The sequence below is a fragment of the Bubalus bubalis genome, chromosome 13, assembly GCF_019923935.1.
Source record: "Bubalus bubalis isolate 160015118507 breed Murrah chromosome 13, NDDB_SH_1, whole genome shotgun sequence".
Lineage (NCBI taxonomy): Eukaryota > Metazoa > Chordata > Mammalia > Artiodactyla > Bovidae > Bubalus > Bubalus bubalis.
This window is the reverse complement of record NC_059169.1, coordinates 786,589-803,907: the sequence shown is the minus strand read 5'-3', so window position 1 is coordinate 803,907 and position 17,319 is coordinate 786,589. Positions and strand designations below refer to the sequence as shown.

Genomic DNA, 17,319 nt, shown 5'->3' with positions numbered 1-17,319 from the left:
GTTATGCAAAGTATTACCTTATATTGTGGCCCAAGTGTCTGAGCAAGTATTTGGATCATTACCACTCAGCAGAGATAAAAAATGTGCGATTGGCCCACTGTTAACTATTTGCCAGCTCTCATGTGCAATAAAGACCTCATTTCATTTTATCCATACAGTTCTGATGATCCATGCAGTCCTGACTGTTTAAACCATCTCACTGGATTCTCAGTTTTCATGCTGCACATTGTCAGAGTTTAACACCGTATTACTGATAATCAGCAGTAATAACTTAAGATGGTGATTTATTCTGTAAAATATGTGGCTCACACAACATAATGTCTAAGCTGCAGCACAGGCCTCCTACACCCAGTAAGAATAAAGTAATCATTTAGGTGGTTTTAAATTCCAGATCTGTGTGGTTCCCTGGTAGACTAGGATTTAGGAAACGGAAAGGGCGTCCTGAAATAGTAGCATTAAAATAGATTAAGACTGATCTGCACATTTGGAAGGATGGTAGAAGATGGCCTTCTGTAATAGATTCGTGGCGCTTTCTAATGTGGAAGCTTGCAGACACGCAGGAGAAGCGGGGGAGTCTGCGCCCAACCACCCGCTGTCTGCACGCACCAGCAGGTGCCCGGGGTGTCCTCTGTGTGTCTCTTTTCTACCTCGAGACCATTCTGAAGCAAACCCTAAACGATGTACAACCTCCATCTATAAATATTTCAGCAGATAAAAGATGGGTTTTGAGTAGGACCCTTCCCGCTAATGTGACTTTGCACTGAGTAGTTTGTTAGAGGTGGGGACGTGTTCTGACTTCCTGGGTGGTGAGTATGCTGGTCTGGGTTCTGGAGACAGGGTGGGCTTCACGGGATGGAGCCTTGAGGGCAGTCGCACTTTGGGATCGGGATCTCTAGGAAGGGAGCTTATGAAGACTGAAAGGTCATTCTAGGTTGGTCACAGAATCACAAAAATGAGACACAAATGCTGTGGTATGACATATCTTATATTTCTTTTAATAGCTCCTTTTTAAAGTTAGTGAAAAAGTAATTTCCTTATGCCCAAGAACACTGGACTGGGCAGCCTTTCCCTTCTCCGGGGGATCTTCCTGACCCAGGAATCAAACCAGGGTCTCCTGCATTGCAGGCAGATTCTTTACCAGCTGAGCCACCAGGGAAGCCCTGCTTATGGCCCACTTAAGACAAAATACATCTCTCTCAAACACTTACAAAGATTGATTTGTTTGTGCTCTTTCTCAAGTTATAGAATCTCAATGACTCTGTCGTTTCTGAGACCAGTTTGAGCCAGAGCTTCAGTGCTCACCACATTCCTTTAAGGCGCACGCTATTCTTTTTCCTTTTGGTCTCGCTGTGTAGCAGCTGGGATCTTTGATCTCCGGCCAGGGATTGAACCCACGCTCCCTGCGGTGAAAGCTCCAAGTCCTAACGCTGGACCGTCAGAGAAGTCCTTGACACACACTGCTCTTTTAATCATTTTATAGGCAGAAAGGGTAGAACTCGGACATTTTAACCATGAAACTCTTCTTAAGCTACCTTGCATTACCTTGAATTATCTGGGACTGGGCAATTCAAATACGCTGCTTCAAGGCTGTGTTCTGTGTTGGCAGTTTCTCTGTATGGTCAAGAAGTTGATAAAATGTCTACACACACTCTCAGCTTTGTTTTGTATCAGAAACTAGTCATTTTTCACTTTGAGACCCAGGGCGGCCTACCGTGTGGCAGAATAACTACGCGGTGTGACGTGTGGTCCTGACGACCCCGTTCTGTGTTTCTTCTCTGCAGTACACGTTTTGGAACTTCATACCCAAGAACTTATTTGAACAATTCAGAAGAATAGCCAACTTTTATTTTCTTATCATATTTCTGGTCCAGGTAAGGCTGGTCACCTTTTCCTCTTGCCCCAGATGTAAATATAAATAAGTGACATTTATTCTTGGATGATTGACTGGTTTGCTGATAAAGAGGGAGCATGGACTTGGTGCCCCTTTATCTACAGACCCGTCACCTGCTTTCTTCAAAGACAAGCATGTTGGTTCAGAGAGACCTGTTAACTAGAGCATGGGTGTGAGCCCCGTGTGCGTGAGCTGGTCTGGCTGCCTTCTGCCCTCATCCTCCAGTCCTGATGGGAGGCCAGGAGCTTCCTAACCTTTAGGAGGACTTACTCGCTACGCTCCATGTTATTCCACTTATCCCCAAATCACGATGTTGTTCTTGTTGTTCAGTCACTAGGTCGTGTCCGACTCTTTGCGACCCCGTAAACTGTAGCACGTGAGGCTTCCCTGTCCTTCACTATCTCCCTAAATCATGTGCATGCTCCTAAAAAAAACACTAAAAGGAAGAGCGTTAACAGGAAGAAAGTGGAAACCACAGTGAGATGTGGATAAGGAAACAGGTCAGGCGTGCTTTCAGATCAGCAGCCTGACTCGTCTCAATCAGACAGAATACAGTGGAAGGACTTTAAAAAATTTCCCCCCAGTAATGTATGCAAATAATGTCGTTAAAGTGTGGCACCAGAAGCAGAGGGTGAATTGAAATAACAGGCGCGCTGGAATTATCCCGTGTCCTTGCTGCTGCTGACGTGCCCTGTAATAAGGAGAACTGCCCTCGGTTTTCTAGTAAAGGAGGATGGTTTACCTTGTATCATTTATCTCCAGTGGTGGTATAGAGTGGGGCAACAGCCAAGTGAGTTAACATGAGTCAAAGTGGATGCTACGAGGTGTCCAGGGCCAAGCAGTCCATCTAAAGCCCCTCAGAAGGGTTTCCGAAGCTGACTCACCCACCCTGTTTCCTGCAGCTGATTATCGATACTCCCACGAGTCCGGTGACAAGCGGTCTCCCGCTGTTCTTCGTCATCACGGTCACGGCCATCAAGCAGGTGAGCTTTGCAGATGCGGGCGGGAAGGAGGAGGGTCCCACAGAGGGTCTGCTACAGGGGCCGTGTGTCATCCAAAGCAGAGTCTGCTGGCTCGTTTCAGCCAGTTCACGGGACGTTGGGCTCACCTCTAAAGTTCACGTCTGTAACTGGTTTAGATGGACTCTTGAGTTAAAACAAGGCAGGCTGAATAATTTAGTGCTCGTTTGCTGCCCTGAGAGTCCGAGGAGGAACCTGTCGTCCTCACGTTGAACCGCGTGCAGTGGCCCCTGAGTTGCTTGCCTGCCAAGTCCCACACTGCCCAGACCCGAGGAGTCACTCCTGCAGAGGCTCTGAACGCGGCCCCACATGTAGCACAGCCCCGCGGCTCCTGACTCGGGGTGGATCCTGCACCCTCTGCAGCCCTGACTGATGAGCCAGTGACCCACGGGAGAGCAGTTCACCTGCTGTTCCCATGACCTGTTCACTGGGGGTTAGTGCTTAACCATCAGCTCTGTTCGGTTCCCACCATTTGGAAGAAAGCCGCGAGTCTCACTGTCCAGCCCCCTCCTCCAGCCCCGGCTCCTGGCAACCGCCAGTCCACTCTCGGCCTACCCTGGGCGTTTGTATTAACAGAATCTCACCTTGGTGACCTTTTGTGCCTGACTTATTTCACTGAGCATGTTCTCAAGGTTTATCCACTGGTAATGTGTGTCAGTGATTCACTCATAGATGAATAATACTCCACCGTGTGTGCAGACCACGTTGTATTTATCCAGAACCCACTTATGGGTATCTGGGTGCTTCTCCTATTCTGGCTCTTCTGGAGAACACTGTCAGGAGCAGTCACGCGGAAGCTTTGTGTGGACAGAGCTTCTTGGTTCCCCTGCGTGCATACAGAGGAATAGAGTTACTCTAATGTTGAAAGTATTTTCCAAGTGACCACGGCATTGGACGTTCCTGCCAGCCCTGTGTGAGTTTCCAGTTTCTCCACGTTCCCGCTGAGCCTTGTCGCCCGTCTTCCTCGTGTACACTCACCCTAGTGGACGTGAAGTGGTACCCACTGTGGTTTTGCATTTCCTTCGTAAAAACGATGCTGGGCATCTTTTCATGAGCTTATTGGCCTTTTGTAAATTTTCTTTCGAGAAATACCTTCAAGTCATTGGCCCATTTTTAAATTGGATGGTGTCTTATCCCTGAGACAATTTGTATGTTCCAGATACAGGTCCCTTATCTCCTGCATACTTTGGAACACAATGATGTTTGCATTGAAGTATCTGAAAGGCAGTATCTAAATTCTCGGTGGTCACGTTGTTGCTGACGAAGCCGTGCTTTCTGTGTTAGTCTCTAAATAAAACATAAAAGCGCTGAAGGCCCATCACAGGAGGCGCGGCGCCCGCGCTGACCCTGAGCGGTAGGAGTCACGGCAGAGCGACTCCTCCCGACCAAGAGAACACGAAGAGCCGAGGCTCAGGGCCACCTTCGTGAACGTGAGGCCAGTGCCCTGCCCGTCTGCGTGGTGAGAGCGTCTGGACTGGTCAGTGTTTGATCCAGAACGGGAGCGGCATCGAAGGCTTCCCCTGTGATTGTCTGGGTTTTGTCTTCCACTCGCCAGTGATCCGCATATACAGATTTGAACGGCGATATGATTTGACCTGTTGCCCATGAAATTGGCTTTGAATGTAGAAGTCTGAAGAGCGGACGGAATGAGAATGTGGCCGTGCAGGCGTCCACGCACGCTGACGGGGCGTGGCGGGCCATCTCGGGGACCGTGTGGGGTCTGAGGAGCCTGAGGACGAGCATCAGGGGCCTCTGTCACAGGCGGAGCCTGGCCTGTGCGTCTGACGCGCCCTGTGTGAGCCCGAGGGACAGGCCGGGGGGGCTGGAGACCCCAGTCCTGACCTGAGCGGGCTCTGCCCCGAGGCCGTGGTGCCATTGAAGCTGAAAGAGCATGGAGCCTCCTGAGAGCACCCTGATTGCGTTGCAAGGGGCGTCCCCATCCCTAAGGGGGTGCCCTGGAGCATCCTGCCCTGCGGCCATGGCTCCTGGGGGTGGGGGGCGTGCAAGGTGCCCAGCAGAGAGCGGTGGCCATGGCTCCTGGGGGTGAGACTTTCCTGCCACTTCGGCCAGGACATGGTGCCAGGTGGGTGGGGGCGCTGCCCTCTGCAGCCTGGGTCTGCCCTGGCTCTACCCGGGGCGACGGGCCGGCAGCCCCGAAGGGCTTGAGGAGGTGGAGGATTCGGGGCTGTGCCCTTCCAGGACTGCCTGGCCCTCAGCGGCCCTGCCAGCCCCCTGCCTGCATGCTGCCCTGCGGCCCTCCAGGCTGAATCCCGGTTTCGGGGCCACCTGCTGCCAGCCGGGGTCTCCCTCAGCCCTACTGGGCGTCCTGGCCCCGCTCCACGTAGAGAGCCCCTTCCCCGGGGACCGCAGCCCAGCCTCCCCCGGGCGTGGAGCAGCCCTTGAGTGTGGCCGCCCGGCCGGAGCAGGCGAGGGCTCACGGGCGTCTCTCCTGGGTCCCGGCAGGGCTACGAGGACTGGCTGCGCCACAAGGCGGACAACGCCATGAACCAGTGCCCCGTGCACTTCGTGCAGCACGGCCGGCTGGTGCGGAAGCAGAGCCGGAAGCTCCGGGTGAGTGCCCGCGGCGCGCGGCTGTCGTGCCTTTGGCAAAACTTCTGTCTGAGATTGCTTTAGTCACTGCGTGCAGACCGCCCTCTTCCCCAAGTACTGCTCCCTTTAGGCAAGCTCCTATCGGTGTTTTCAACCTCTTTCTTCTGTGGGTCAATTTTTAAAGCTGTAATCGACTGTAGAGTAGGTTTAGGGTCTCAGCGACCTGAGCGGTAGGTGGGTCCACCTCCAGGACGTTTCTTTATGTAGATGGGGTCACACAGCCTGTACCTGCCAGACTGGCTTTCCTCTCACAGTCGAATTCCCTCGGGGCTCACCAAGGGTGGGCATCTGGACGCCTTTCTTTGCTTGGAGAGCCTGTCGGGGTGGACCGGGGAAGGGTTGGGGATGTTTCTCCAGGTTGGGGCCATGACGAATAAAGCTGCTGTGAGCATCTGTGTAGAGGTTTTTTAACGTGAATAGTTTCCATTTCTCTGGTATAAAAGTCAGGAGCTCAGTTGCTGGGTCATCGTGGGAAACCCCGTCTTAGTGGAACAGGAACAGCCCAGGAGAGCCTGCCCAGCCGTGTGTTCCCACCAGCTCTGTCCCAGCACTCCCAGCAGCGCTTGGCGCTGTCTCTCGTCTCTGTGGCCCTGATTCTGCGTGTGGTTTCAGTGTGCGCCTCCCTGGTGGCTGGCGAGTGGCTCACGCCTGCTGTTTGCCCTCAGGGCATCTTCTTCCTGAGACATCTGTTCTCGCTGTTGTTGCTTCTGTTCAGTCCCTCAGTCAGTCCGGCTCTTCGTGATCCCGTGGACTGCAGCCCTCCGAGCTCCCTGTCCTTCACTGTCTCAGCAGGTGTTCCTTCTGCCCAGAACTCCTTTTTCTCTGGTGTGTCATTCACTTCAGTTCAGTCGCTCAGTCGTGTCTGACTCTTTGCGACCCCATGGACTGCAGCACACCAGGCCTCCCTGTCCATCACCAACTCCCGGAGTTCACTCAGACCCATGTGCATTGAGTCGGTGATGCCATCCAACCATCTCATCCTCTGTCGTCCCCTTCTCCTCCTGCCCCCAATCTTTCCCAGCATCAGGGTCTTTTCCAATGAGTCAGCTCTTCGCATCAGATGGCCAAAGTACTGGAGTTTCAGCTTCAGCATCAGTCCTTCCAGTGAATATTCAGGGTTGATTTCCTTTAGGATGGGCTGGTTTAGGATTTGTGGCCCTTGCCCACTTCCTGCTTGGTTCATTGAGGGTTTTTACTGTGGAATGTTGAGAGTTCACACATGGTCTAGACACTGGTCCTCTGCCAGAAATACCTTAATGGGGTATTTCGCTAAGCAGAGGCTCTTCATTTTGATGAAGTCCAGTTCACTGCTTTTCCTTATATGCATGGTGTTTTTAGTGTCAAGTTAAGAACTCTTTGCCAAGGCCTGGTGGCCAAAGACTTTCTCCTGTTTGTTTGGGTTTTTTTCCCCTTAAAGTTTTTATAGCTTTAGATTAAGTTCCTTGTCGATTTTGTGTTACTTTTTACGTGAAAGTCCTTTTTGCCCGGGACTGCCCGAGCGCTCCATTTTGTCTGTTGGGAAGGCTGTCCCTCCTCCATCGACTGGCTTTTGTACCTTTGTCCAAAGCCCGTTAAGCCCATTTTGTCGCAATGGCCTGTGCCAGTCCTCTGCTGGAACCGCACACTCCTTTTCACTGTGGCCATGTCCCAGGCTTTATGCCCATGGGATGACCGCTCAACTCATCCTCCTGGATGGAGTTCAAATATTGCAAAGTATTTCTATCATAGCAGAATAGAATATTGCAGAACATTCTTTCATCATGCCCTGTGGCGTGTCCAGGGTCTAAGCGTCCAGTGGTGTGTCGACCTCCCCGGTCTCTCCTGGGTTTGGGCCACGTGCTCCAGAAGTGACCCTTCTCAGCCACGTCATCCACACGCTTTCCTTCCAGTGATGCTGTGACGGCGTCCATGGGAGCCCCGGCCCAGAGGCCGGTTCCGGTTCACAGCGCTGTCTGTCGTCTGTCCTGCAGGTTGGGGACATCGTCATGGTCAAGGAGGACGAGACCTTCCCCTGTGACCTGATCTTCCTGTCCAGCAGCCGTGTGGACGGGACCTGCCACGTGACCACCGCCAGCCTGGATGGGGAGTCCAGCCACAAAGTAACGTGCCTGTTCTCTGCCCGTGGGACCCCCTCCTTCCCCTGGGAGCTGTGCTCCTGTGGCCGGAAGCTGCACGGGGAGTGAGGCTCTGTGTTCAGGGACCCCTCCTTCCCCTGGGAGCTGTGCTCCTGTGGCCAGAAGCTGCACAGGGAGTGAGGCTCTGCGTTCAGGGAGACCAGGGACTGTTTCCTCTAGTTTGCGTCTCCTTGATTCCCACTTTCTTCTTCCCACCCCAGCGCCCTAACCCTCAGCCTCTTCAGGTAACAGAAGCAAGTCCACGTTCCTTTTTAGCTGCTGCTTAGCGAGGGCACCCAGTTAAGGATGTAAGGAATAGATTGTTAGAATTTGGACGTTTTCATTTTACCTGTCAAAATCAGTGACTTCACCAGACTGGAATTGTATGGAAAGTGAGTCTCGATTTTGCCCGCTTATTACTTCAATGAGCATCTTTTTGTTAAAGTATCTTAGTAAGGATTTTCAGAAATGATGATTCATTTCTTACATTCAGTGTGGAGTTCTGTACTGGCAGCTGGTACTAAACAATTTTAATGATCACAAACGAAAAGCACATCGCTGTTAATTTTAAGGATTTCACTGTTTTGAAAACACGGACTCTTGCAGGGAGTTTATGAAAGTGAGCCTGGCCTGTGGGTCCAGCATTTCTGAGGCTCTGGCTCCCGTGGACACAGGAGCCTCCCCGAGGGGCAAGCCCTGAAGGGCACCCTGCTCCTCCCCTGTGGATGACCACAGTCTCATCACATGAAGCCCATGGGGTTTCCACACTCACTCTCACGTTTTCTACATCCCGAATCCCCGGGGAGGAGCCTTGCGGCACAGTCGTGTGTACGGAGAGCAGTTTTGGGTGGAGGGTGCTCGGTGTTCAGTGGCGTCAGAGCTTGAGGGGTCGTGTCCGCTCCTCCCCAGCCCAGGCGAGCCATTCACACCTGACCACCGGCAGTGGGCTGCCGTCCACACCCCCACCCAAAGGGGGACGTCCCTGCCCAGATGCGGCCACCCTTCTCGGGAGCAGATGCCTCGAGGGTCTGGTGCATCACTGCGGTCAGGGTGAAGCCACACCCGTCCACACGTGGCCCGTGGCAGACGTCTGTGTGTGGGCTCCTGGGCTTAACGCACCGGAGCCGTCTCCTCAAGAGCAGAGGAGGAGCCCTGCACTGGTCACACCTGAGGAGTGCTCCTGTCCGTCAGATGTGGACAGAGCTCTCGTGAGGACAGTTTAGAAGCTCCCCAGTACGGGATGCACCGGAGCTTTCACACGTTAGCCGGATGCTGTGATCGTTCCCCCGTCATTCTGAATCCTCACACGCTTGCCCGAGCTTGCTCGTCAGGGTTGGGGAGGAGATGGCGTCCTCCCAAGCCAGCCCACCTGTCCACCATTCCTGGTACCCTCAGGGCCCATCTTCGCAAAATGGGGTCCCAGACCAGCAGCACCAGCAGCCCTGGGATCCGCTTAGAAACGTGGTTCTCAGGTGCCACCCAGACCGTTGGCCTCGGAGACTCTGGGGCGGGGCTGGGGCCATGGCGTCTAGTCTGGATAGATGAACCCAAACGTCTATTTTTGGAGGAGAACTGGGTTAGGTGAGGACACTGGCTAAGGATACTTTGCTGGTGCCTCTTGGATGCGGGAATCGTGCACAGTGGCACCTGCAGTCTTGTAACCATTCTACGTCTGCAGACTCTGTCCCATATGGCAGCCAGGCTTTGCACTCAGGCTTATTTATGTGCATAGACACTTAAGCACTGGGGCTGCCCCAGGACGGGGCTCCCACTGCGGGGAGATTGTGTTGCTCGTTTGGGCTGTGACCCCCCATGTCCTGTCCGTCTGCAGACCCATTACGCGGTTCAGGACACAAAGGGGTTCCATTCAGAGGAAGACATCGACAGTCTCCATGCAACCATCGAGTGTGAGCAGCCCCAGCCCGACCTCTACAAGTAAGCCGGCCTCCTCCCCGGGTCCCTCCGCCCCGCCGCCCCCCAGGGCCTGGCTCCTGGCTGGTTGGGGGTGGGTGTGTGTGTGCATCACTGGGGAAGCCCAGTCCCCTCCAATCTCTAGCTCTCTGTACAGATACTTGAAAAGGCTTCATGGAACTAAATGTGTTGAAGAAAAATGAATTTTCTGTGCTTTGAGGAAGTCATTTTAAGGAATCTCATTTAAGTCATTTAAGTCGTGGGCTAATTAGAGCAAGTAAAAGCAGGGCGGGGAAGAAGCGTGGTTGAGCCCCCCACCCCTGTATTCCCGGGAGGACCTCAGCCCTTCTTAGAGAGGGAGGTATGGGGTGGGGGTGGTCCAGGAGCCAGGGTCTCAGGTCCTGTTCCCTCCCGCCCCCCTGCCGCCACGTCAGTGACCTGACCCTCCCGCCCCCAGGTTCGTCGGCCGCATAAACGTTTACAACGATCAGAATGACCCTGTGGTGAGGTGAGTCCTCTGCTTCTTGTGAATGCTGGGGGGTTTCATGTCTATCGTTCAATTAAATGTGGTTCTATTCCTGATGAGAGCTGTTCATGGTCGCTGTCCAGTGGGTTTGAGGGGGTCCTTTCTGACCAGAGTCTGGGCTCTGTCCCGTGGCTGGTTTGAGGGGGTCCTTTCTGACCAGAGTCTGGGCTCTGTCCCGTGGCTGGTTTGAGGGGGTCCTTTCTGACTAGAGTCTGGGCTCTGTCCTGTGGCTGGTTTCTCTGGTACATATATCTGGATGTGTTAACACACTAACCACACTGTGGAGAATGTTCTCCCGAGAGTCTGCTGAGGGCCCCATCACAGCAGATGAAGGGGTGGGTGCGGTTCCCCATTAGAAACACCTTCCGTAGCTGAACAGACTATGAGGCCAAATGGCTTCTGACTTGGAAGCCGTCGGATCGGCTGCGTGAATCTGCTCGTGGTCATCTCCGGGCACCTTCTTGCCCTGGACATCGGGGATGTGCCTCCCAAGGGCCCGTTCTGGGTTCACGCCCACCAGGGATGGGAACCTGCTGCCGGGGATGCGCAGTGACCAGTGTAGGTCCCAGCTAGGCATCCACTCCCAGACCGCTGGCGGCTGGGAGCTGACTCGGCCCCGAGGCCGTGGACCCCGCTCAGCCCGGGCATGGGCTCTGCGGCCTCCGCTTCCCAGGCCTGGGGACGTTTTGCCCGCGTGAGGTCTCGAGGTCTACACTGAGGGGACTGCCTTTGAAGTCACTCCTTTTCCACAAACCCTGCTGGTCAGAGATTAATTTTCCTCCAGTTCACACGTCTCCAGATTGCCAGTGTTCTGGTATTACCGTGTGTATTAAAGAGAACACTGGCCCGGAAGTAGAAAAGAAGATGGAAATTAATGTCGAATAAGTAGTTGCGGGGTTTCTCTCCTTGAGAGGCTCCAGGAATTGCTTGTTTTAAGGAAGCAGTTGGCACCTTCTGAGCATGTGTTTATCACCACTCTTCATCAGCAGGTTAGCAAGAGCTTTCCAGACCGATGGAGGCCTTGCCTTGGTCTTTCTTAAATACATATTGTTCTAAACGTGAATGACTGGTTAGTGAGGAGAAACAACCTGTATTCTCGTGCCTCATGAGGATTCGTTTGTATCTGAAGGAGGGTGGAGAGATTAGCCGGCTCCACAGCACCAGTGGGTGAACCTGGAGAAGTCAGCACTGCCTGGTTTCCTTATTTGATATTTGTACAGAGTTGACGGCTGAGTCTCTTGAGAGAGAATTACTGTTACCGTATTCTGATACTTTATCTAGTTTCGCTTGTTTTAGTATTTATACTAAAGTCAGCAGATTTTTAATATTTGGATGTTTAAAGATGTTTATAAATTTGTGGTGTGGACAGATAAGAATTGTATATCCAATTTATGGATCCTTTCTGAGTGATGTGTCTTCAACCTCCTGTCCAAACCAGGAGCAAAGTGCTTTTTAAAATGTTATTTTTAGACTCCACAGAGACACTGTATGAAGGGCCACTTGTTTCCATAAACACCTTGGACATGAGCTGTCGTGTTTGCCGACAGAGGCTGACGGTGCTTTTAACAGAAACGGACCGCATGTGTGTACCAGGGCGCCCCATCCCACGTGGCTGTCGGGCTGGGGACCACGCCCTGAGACCACGGACGGCCCTGGGCAGACCCCTCGGGTCAGGGCGTCCCAGCCAGCGCGTCCCGCTGGGCAGTCCCTCTTTCTCGTCTTCACCCTGGTGTGGTCCTGAGCCGGGTCAGCTGAGTACACGGGATGCATTTACATTTATATCGTTCAGTAAGTCCTCAGCCTCCCTTGGTAAAAGGAAATCAAATGCTAATTGAATGAAAAGAAAACTTCAGCAAATTTTCCCCTTTACCCCAAATCCCTTTACTCTCCAAAGAAAATCAGGAGAACATTGTAGATGTAAAGTTAGTGAATCTGAATCTGCTTCTTATTCCCTTTCTGCTCTTGGGAAATAAGAAGAAATGATTACTCGGTCAACAGAGGGGACCACTGGCCCCCGAACCCCTAAAGGCAGAGTTTGTCGGCTGTTGAGTTGACTCATCTCACTGTTGAGTCCCAAGTGCTTGTTTTCACATGAATGGTTTTTAGCTGCCTCGGTCGCCCCAGCACAGCAGTGCGCAGGTCACTGCAGACTCACAGGCCAGCTGCGTCCAGGGCCTGCGGCTTGGCTGCGTGCTTGTGGGTGCCTCACTGAGCCCCCAGCGCCTCTCTGAAAGCCGGACTGTGTTAATGTGTGTGATGCCCCCAGGATGTGCTAGAAGCAGCTCAGTGAGCCACGGGCACCGCTTGGCATCCCCAGCGCAGCCTCAGATGTGACGCTTGTTGGGGCGGGTTTCCGGGCTGGTCTGTGGGGTGGCACTTCTGGGGAGGGCCCTGGTGCTGCTGGTGGTGAGACCCTCGCTGCTCTAATGGAGTGGCGTCAAAGCCTTCGGGGCCACCCAGTGGGTCTGGGGCCCTGATGGAGCTGACTGTGGGAATCTCCCAGCAGACAGTTCTTACTGTCCCCGGGGAAAGAGTGCCTGCCTTTCCTGGGGCTCGGCTAGAGTTCATAGTCCAGGTACAGGCGGATCTACACTGAGATGGTTTCCTCGTGAAATGCAGCGTCGAGCCTGTAAGCTGCTTCTCCATTATCCTGTTTCCGGTCGTCCTTCTCTTTGCAGGTCATTAGGATCGGAAAACCTGCTTCTTAGAGGAGCCACGCTGAAGAACACCGAGAAAATCTTTGGTAAATGTTTTAATTAGTGAATTATTAACAATAGCTGCTAAAACTAAGGGCCCCATAAGCAGTTAAAATCCATGGAGGTGCCTGAAAGTGTCTCTTTGTGCTTGGAGGTGCTGTGGATTTATAGTGGTGAAAATTGTCCTAAGAAAACCAGTCTCCACGCACGACCACAGTCCACCACGGACATGTCAGGGCGCTGCCTGCGTGCTGAGTGCCTGCAGTTGGTGACTCAAACGTGAAGTCATGCCTGTGAAAGAATTCACACACGTTCTGCAGAAAATTCTTTTAATGGCTATGTTTCTTTGTTAGTAGCTTCCATTTCCAGTGGGTTAATTTTTATGTTTTAACTGATACACAACTAATACACAAGTGTGTCTTATTGTTGGGAAACCCAAATAACTAGAATCTGAACTTTTTTTTTAAAAAGTACAGATTGCTCCCTACGTACGCAGGAAGAAAAAAGGTCTTTGGTCTAAAGAATCTTTTTGTATGACTTTTTATGAATAGCTAGCTGGCCTAGAAAAATGTGAAGTATGATTTATTTTGTCCAGAATTCCGCGTGTGCCTCTCTGCATGTGACTTACCATGTAGCGGAAGACAGACACAGCTGTGCGGTTGCTCCGTCATCTACTCTCTGCTTTACAGGTGTTGCTATTTACACGGGCATGGAAACCAAGATGGCACTGAACTATCAATCAAAGTCCCAGAAGCGATCTGCTGTTGAAAAGTAAGCTCGTATATCCCATGGATTGAATCACGTAAAGAGCCTACAGCCATACCACCCTACTGCGCCCGATCTCATCTGAATCATGTAAAAAATCCGTGACTTCCACTGTTGCAAACCCCGGCAGTTGTGAAATCGTTTTCCTCTTGGTCTGATCAGCAACTCCGTGAGGTCTGACAGACGACGGTTGGGCTGATGATTTAGATCTTAGATCGACTATCTTATTTCATGGGGCTGTAGATGCCTTGCACCCAGCCACATCTGTAGACTCCCATCTGAGTGCAGACACCTGGGTCAAGGTCAGTTGTGGATTGTGGATGCCCATCAGGTCCTCCTGTGAAAAAGTTGAAATTACGTCGCTTTTCCTCACACTGAGGAAAGTGTGAGCAGAGCCAACAGTCTTCATTAAACAGTAAAATCCTTTTGATAATAAGTCAGGACAGAGTTGGGTTTGTAAGAAAATGTGGCCCAGGTGGTGTCTTCTTTGCCTCACAAAATACAGTGCGTCCCTAACCTGAGGTGGACGACTGGGTGACCACACGTTGTGAAGTGAAGAGATACTGGCTCCTTAGTGATTTGGGGGTGACGGTCGGGGCACCATTGTCTGCTGTTGGCAAGTCGACCTCCAAGTGGAATCCTGGGCCTCTGCCCACCTATGGCTGCATCAGCTGTGAAGTTGGGCTGTCGGTTCTTATTAAGGAAGGATGCTTAGTTTCCAGATGTCTGCATTGACAAATCGGTCTCAGATACTGGAAAATCAGACCTCCTTCATAGGCTCCTAAGGACTGGCTAAGGACTCAGCGGTTTTCCTACTCAAGGCGTTCGCTCGTTCCCTCCTGCCTTCCTCCAGGTTGGGAACGCACAGGTTGATGCTTCATGGTAGAAGACGTTGATTTCCGGGGGTTCTGTGAATTAAGAGCCTTAGACCATGCAGAAGCCCCCTGAGCAGGGCGGCCATGCCCTGCACTCCTGTCCACCAGAGTTCCCTGCCCCCAGCTCTGTCCCTGTGGCCCCAAACACAGGCCAGCGGCCAGAGTGGACGCAGATGTAGACAAGCTTGCCTTTGCTGCTTGGACAGTTGGTCGGGGGGTCCCTTTGCTGTGTTGTTCCTGTCTGCTCGCAGCGTGCTCATTCTGACGTTCGACAGCCAGCTCGGGGTTCCTGGGGGAGCAGGCACCCAGTCTCCACGCCCATCTTGTGTTTCAGATCGATGAATGTGTTCCTCGTCGTGTACCTGTGCATCCTTATCAGCAAGGCACTCATCAACACCGTCCTGAAGTACGTGTGGCAGAGCGAGCCGTCCCGGGACGAGCCGTGGTACAACCGGAAGACGGAGGCCGAGAGACAGAGGAACCTGGTACAGCGGAGGCGCCCGCCCCTGGGGCGGGATGATGGGCTGTTGGTAGTAGACACGCAGGTGACAGTGAAAGAATCAGCTGCCCCGCCCCCCAGAGGCGCTGGTTGTTCTGCCTTCTTTGGGTATTTGAATATTCAGGTCTGGAAAATATCAGCTTCCATCCTAAATCCATAAGGATGAACCTTAAACCTTGGGAGCGTGGTGTCTTAACCACTGGACCACCAGGCAAGTCCCGTGTGTTAATTTGATTAAATCTCCTCTACTTAGGGGCTTCCCTGGTGGCTCAGATGGTAAAGCATCTGCCTGCAATGCAGGAGACCCGGGTTCGATCCCTGGGTCGGGACGATCCCCTAGAGTAGGAAATGGCCACCCACTCCAGCATTCTTGCCTGGAAAATCCCATGGTCGTAGGAGCCTGATAGGTTACGGTCCATGGGGTTGCAAAGAGTCGGACACGACTGAGCGACTTCCCTTCCACTTCCACTTGTTCTGCTTAAAATGGTGCCGTTTTCTGGCTGGGCCTACCGCATCTGCCTGAGCCATGTGCAGATCCCAGCCTGGGCCCCTGCCTCTTTCCTGAGCTCAGTCCAGCCTCCCAGGAGACTAAATGGCTCAGAAATAAGGACGAAACTAGACAGAAAAGCCGCTTATCCAGACCTGAGCTAGGTCATTTGTTGGAATCTCAGAGGAAACAATTATCCCCTGTTTGGTGTCCTCCGGGCTCTCGGCGGGAGGCCCCCGCTGTCTCCAGGTGTGACTCACAGGTGGCCCTCCCCCCACCCCGCCCACCAGCAGCACAGGTGTGGGGCCGCTCCCATCCTGGGCCAGCCTCGGCGCCCAAGTGGGCAGACAGGAAAGCAGGCGGCCCCCGACGCCCCAGGTGGTCTTCGCCTTTGGGTCTGAAGCACCTGCATTCAAAAGCAGCACTTGCTGAGCTGGGCCAGCTAAGCTGAGACAGGAAAGCAGGCGGCTGAGCTCCCGCTGTGCAGTGCTGGCCGTGACCACGCTGCGCCGTCTCAGTTCCTCAGAGCCTTCACGGACTTCCTGGCCTTCATGGTTCTCTTCAACTACATCATTCCCGTGTCCATGTACGTCACCGTGGAGTTGCAGAAGTTCCTGGGCTCCTACTTCCTCACCTGGGACGAGGAGATGTTTGACGAGGAGATGGGGGAAGGGCCGCTGGTCAACACCTCGGATCTGAACGAGGAGCTGGGGCAGGTCAGTGTCTCTGGAAGTGTCTTCTCTCGCTGGTTGGCGGGGGAGCCCCTCGCACCTGCGTCCTTGGGTTTCCAGAGGACATGTGACTCTCAGCCTGCAGCAGACGCCCTGGGTGTTCGGAGGGGGACGCTGCCATCCCTGAGCAGATACGACTTACACCCGAAAGACGGCAGCAGATTCCCCCTCCTTGTGTGAGAGAGGTGGTGCTTCTGTGTCGACAGGTTAGGCAGACTCGTGACGTTCACTCACCGCACCAGCTCACCCGTGGCCTTGCTAAGCGGTGCTGATTCTGCGTTTCGGGGGCCTGGGTTGGGGTGCACCGGCAGTGAGCCCCCAGCTCCCCAGCCGTCCTCTCAGGCCTCATGGCCCGGGGTCACCACCATCAGGGTGGGCAGAGTGAGACTGAGCTTCAGTCTCGGGCACAAAGCGAGTTCAAAACCCCTCCACTGAGCTGCTCCAGGCTGCCAGCTTGGGACCTGAGCTCTGTGCTGTCTTGACCTGCTGAGTGGGCGTGATAGCTGGGAGCTGCCCTGCAGAGGGCACGTGGGTGGGAGCCCCGAGCAGGAGCACTGTGGGGTGCTCCTGGAGTGCACTGTGGAGGGGGCGGAGGCCGGGGTTCCGCACCCCTCGGGGGCAGCACTGGCAGCAGAGCCGTGTCCGCAGGTGGAGTATGTGTTCACGGACAAGACGGGCACCCTCACGGAGAACAACATGGAGTTCAAGGAGTGCTGCGTGGAGGGCCACGTGTGCGTGCCGCACGCCGTCTGCAACGGCCAGGTGCTCCCTGACGCCTCCGCCATCGACATGATCGACGCCTCCCCGGGCGCCAGTGGGCGGGTAGGTGGTCGTGCTTCCCGCCCTCGTCCTGCCCGCTCCCTTCCCACGGGCGTGTCTCAGGACACAGCAAGGGCACCTCCTGTCCCAGGGTCTGGGACTCGCAGGAAGAAAAGACGTGGGTGCAGGCGTCCCCGTGGGCGTCCCCAGTGAATCCGGCCGTCTCGTCGGGGCTGGAGACCGCTCACGTCACACTAAGAGTAGGGGACCCTGCAGACGTGCGTGCTCACGCATGGTCACACTCACAGACACGGGCACACCTGTGCTCACACAAGCTGTACAGTTGTGCACACGCACGCACGCACGTGCACACGCACACACACAGCCTGCCGCTGTGGCTCCAGGTCTCACTCCCTCAAGGAGGGCCGTTGCCCTT

General features: G+C 53.8%; 1 protein-coding gene across 11 annotated transcripts in view; it reads left to right on the top strand.

Annotated features, from left to right (window-relative positions):
* The window catches only part of ATP11A (ATPase phospholipid transporting 11A), a 103,135-nt gene that overhangs the window by 51,244 nt on the left and 34,572 nt on the right, over nt 1–17,319 (top strand). For all 11 annotated transcript variants that reach the window (XM_045162513.1, XM_045162509.1, XM_045162512.1 and 8 more), the window contains exons 3-13: nt 1,782–1,871; nt 2,794–2,874; nt 5,374–5,481; nt 7,491–7,619; nt 9,466–9,569; nt 10,003–10,053; nt 12,750–12,814; nt 13,457–13,538; nt 14,742–14,892; nt 15,912–16,109; nt 16,773–16,946. In XM_045162513.1, coding sequence (XP_045018448.1) covers nt 1,782–1,871; nt 2,794–2,874; nt 5,374–5,481; nt 7,491–7,619; nt 9,466–9,569; nt 10,003–10,053; nt 12,750–12,814; nt 13,457–13,538; nt 14,742–14,892; nt 15,912–16,109; nt 16,773–16,946 — 1,233 coding nt within the window. The remainder of the gene's footprint in view (nt 1–1,781; nt 1,872–2,793; nt 2,875–5,373; nt 5,482–7,490; nt 7,620–9,465; nt 9,570–10,002; nt 10,054–12,749; nt 12,815–13,456; nt 13,539–14,741; nt 14,893–15,911; nt 16,110–16,772; nt 16,947–17,319) is intronic.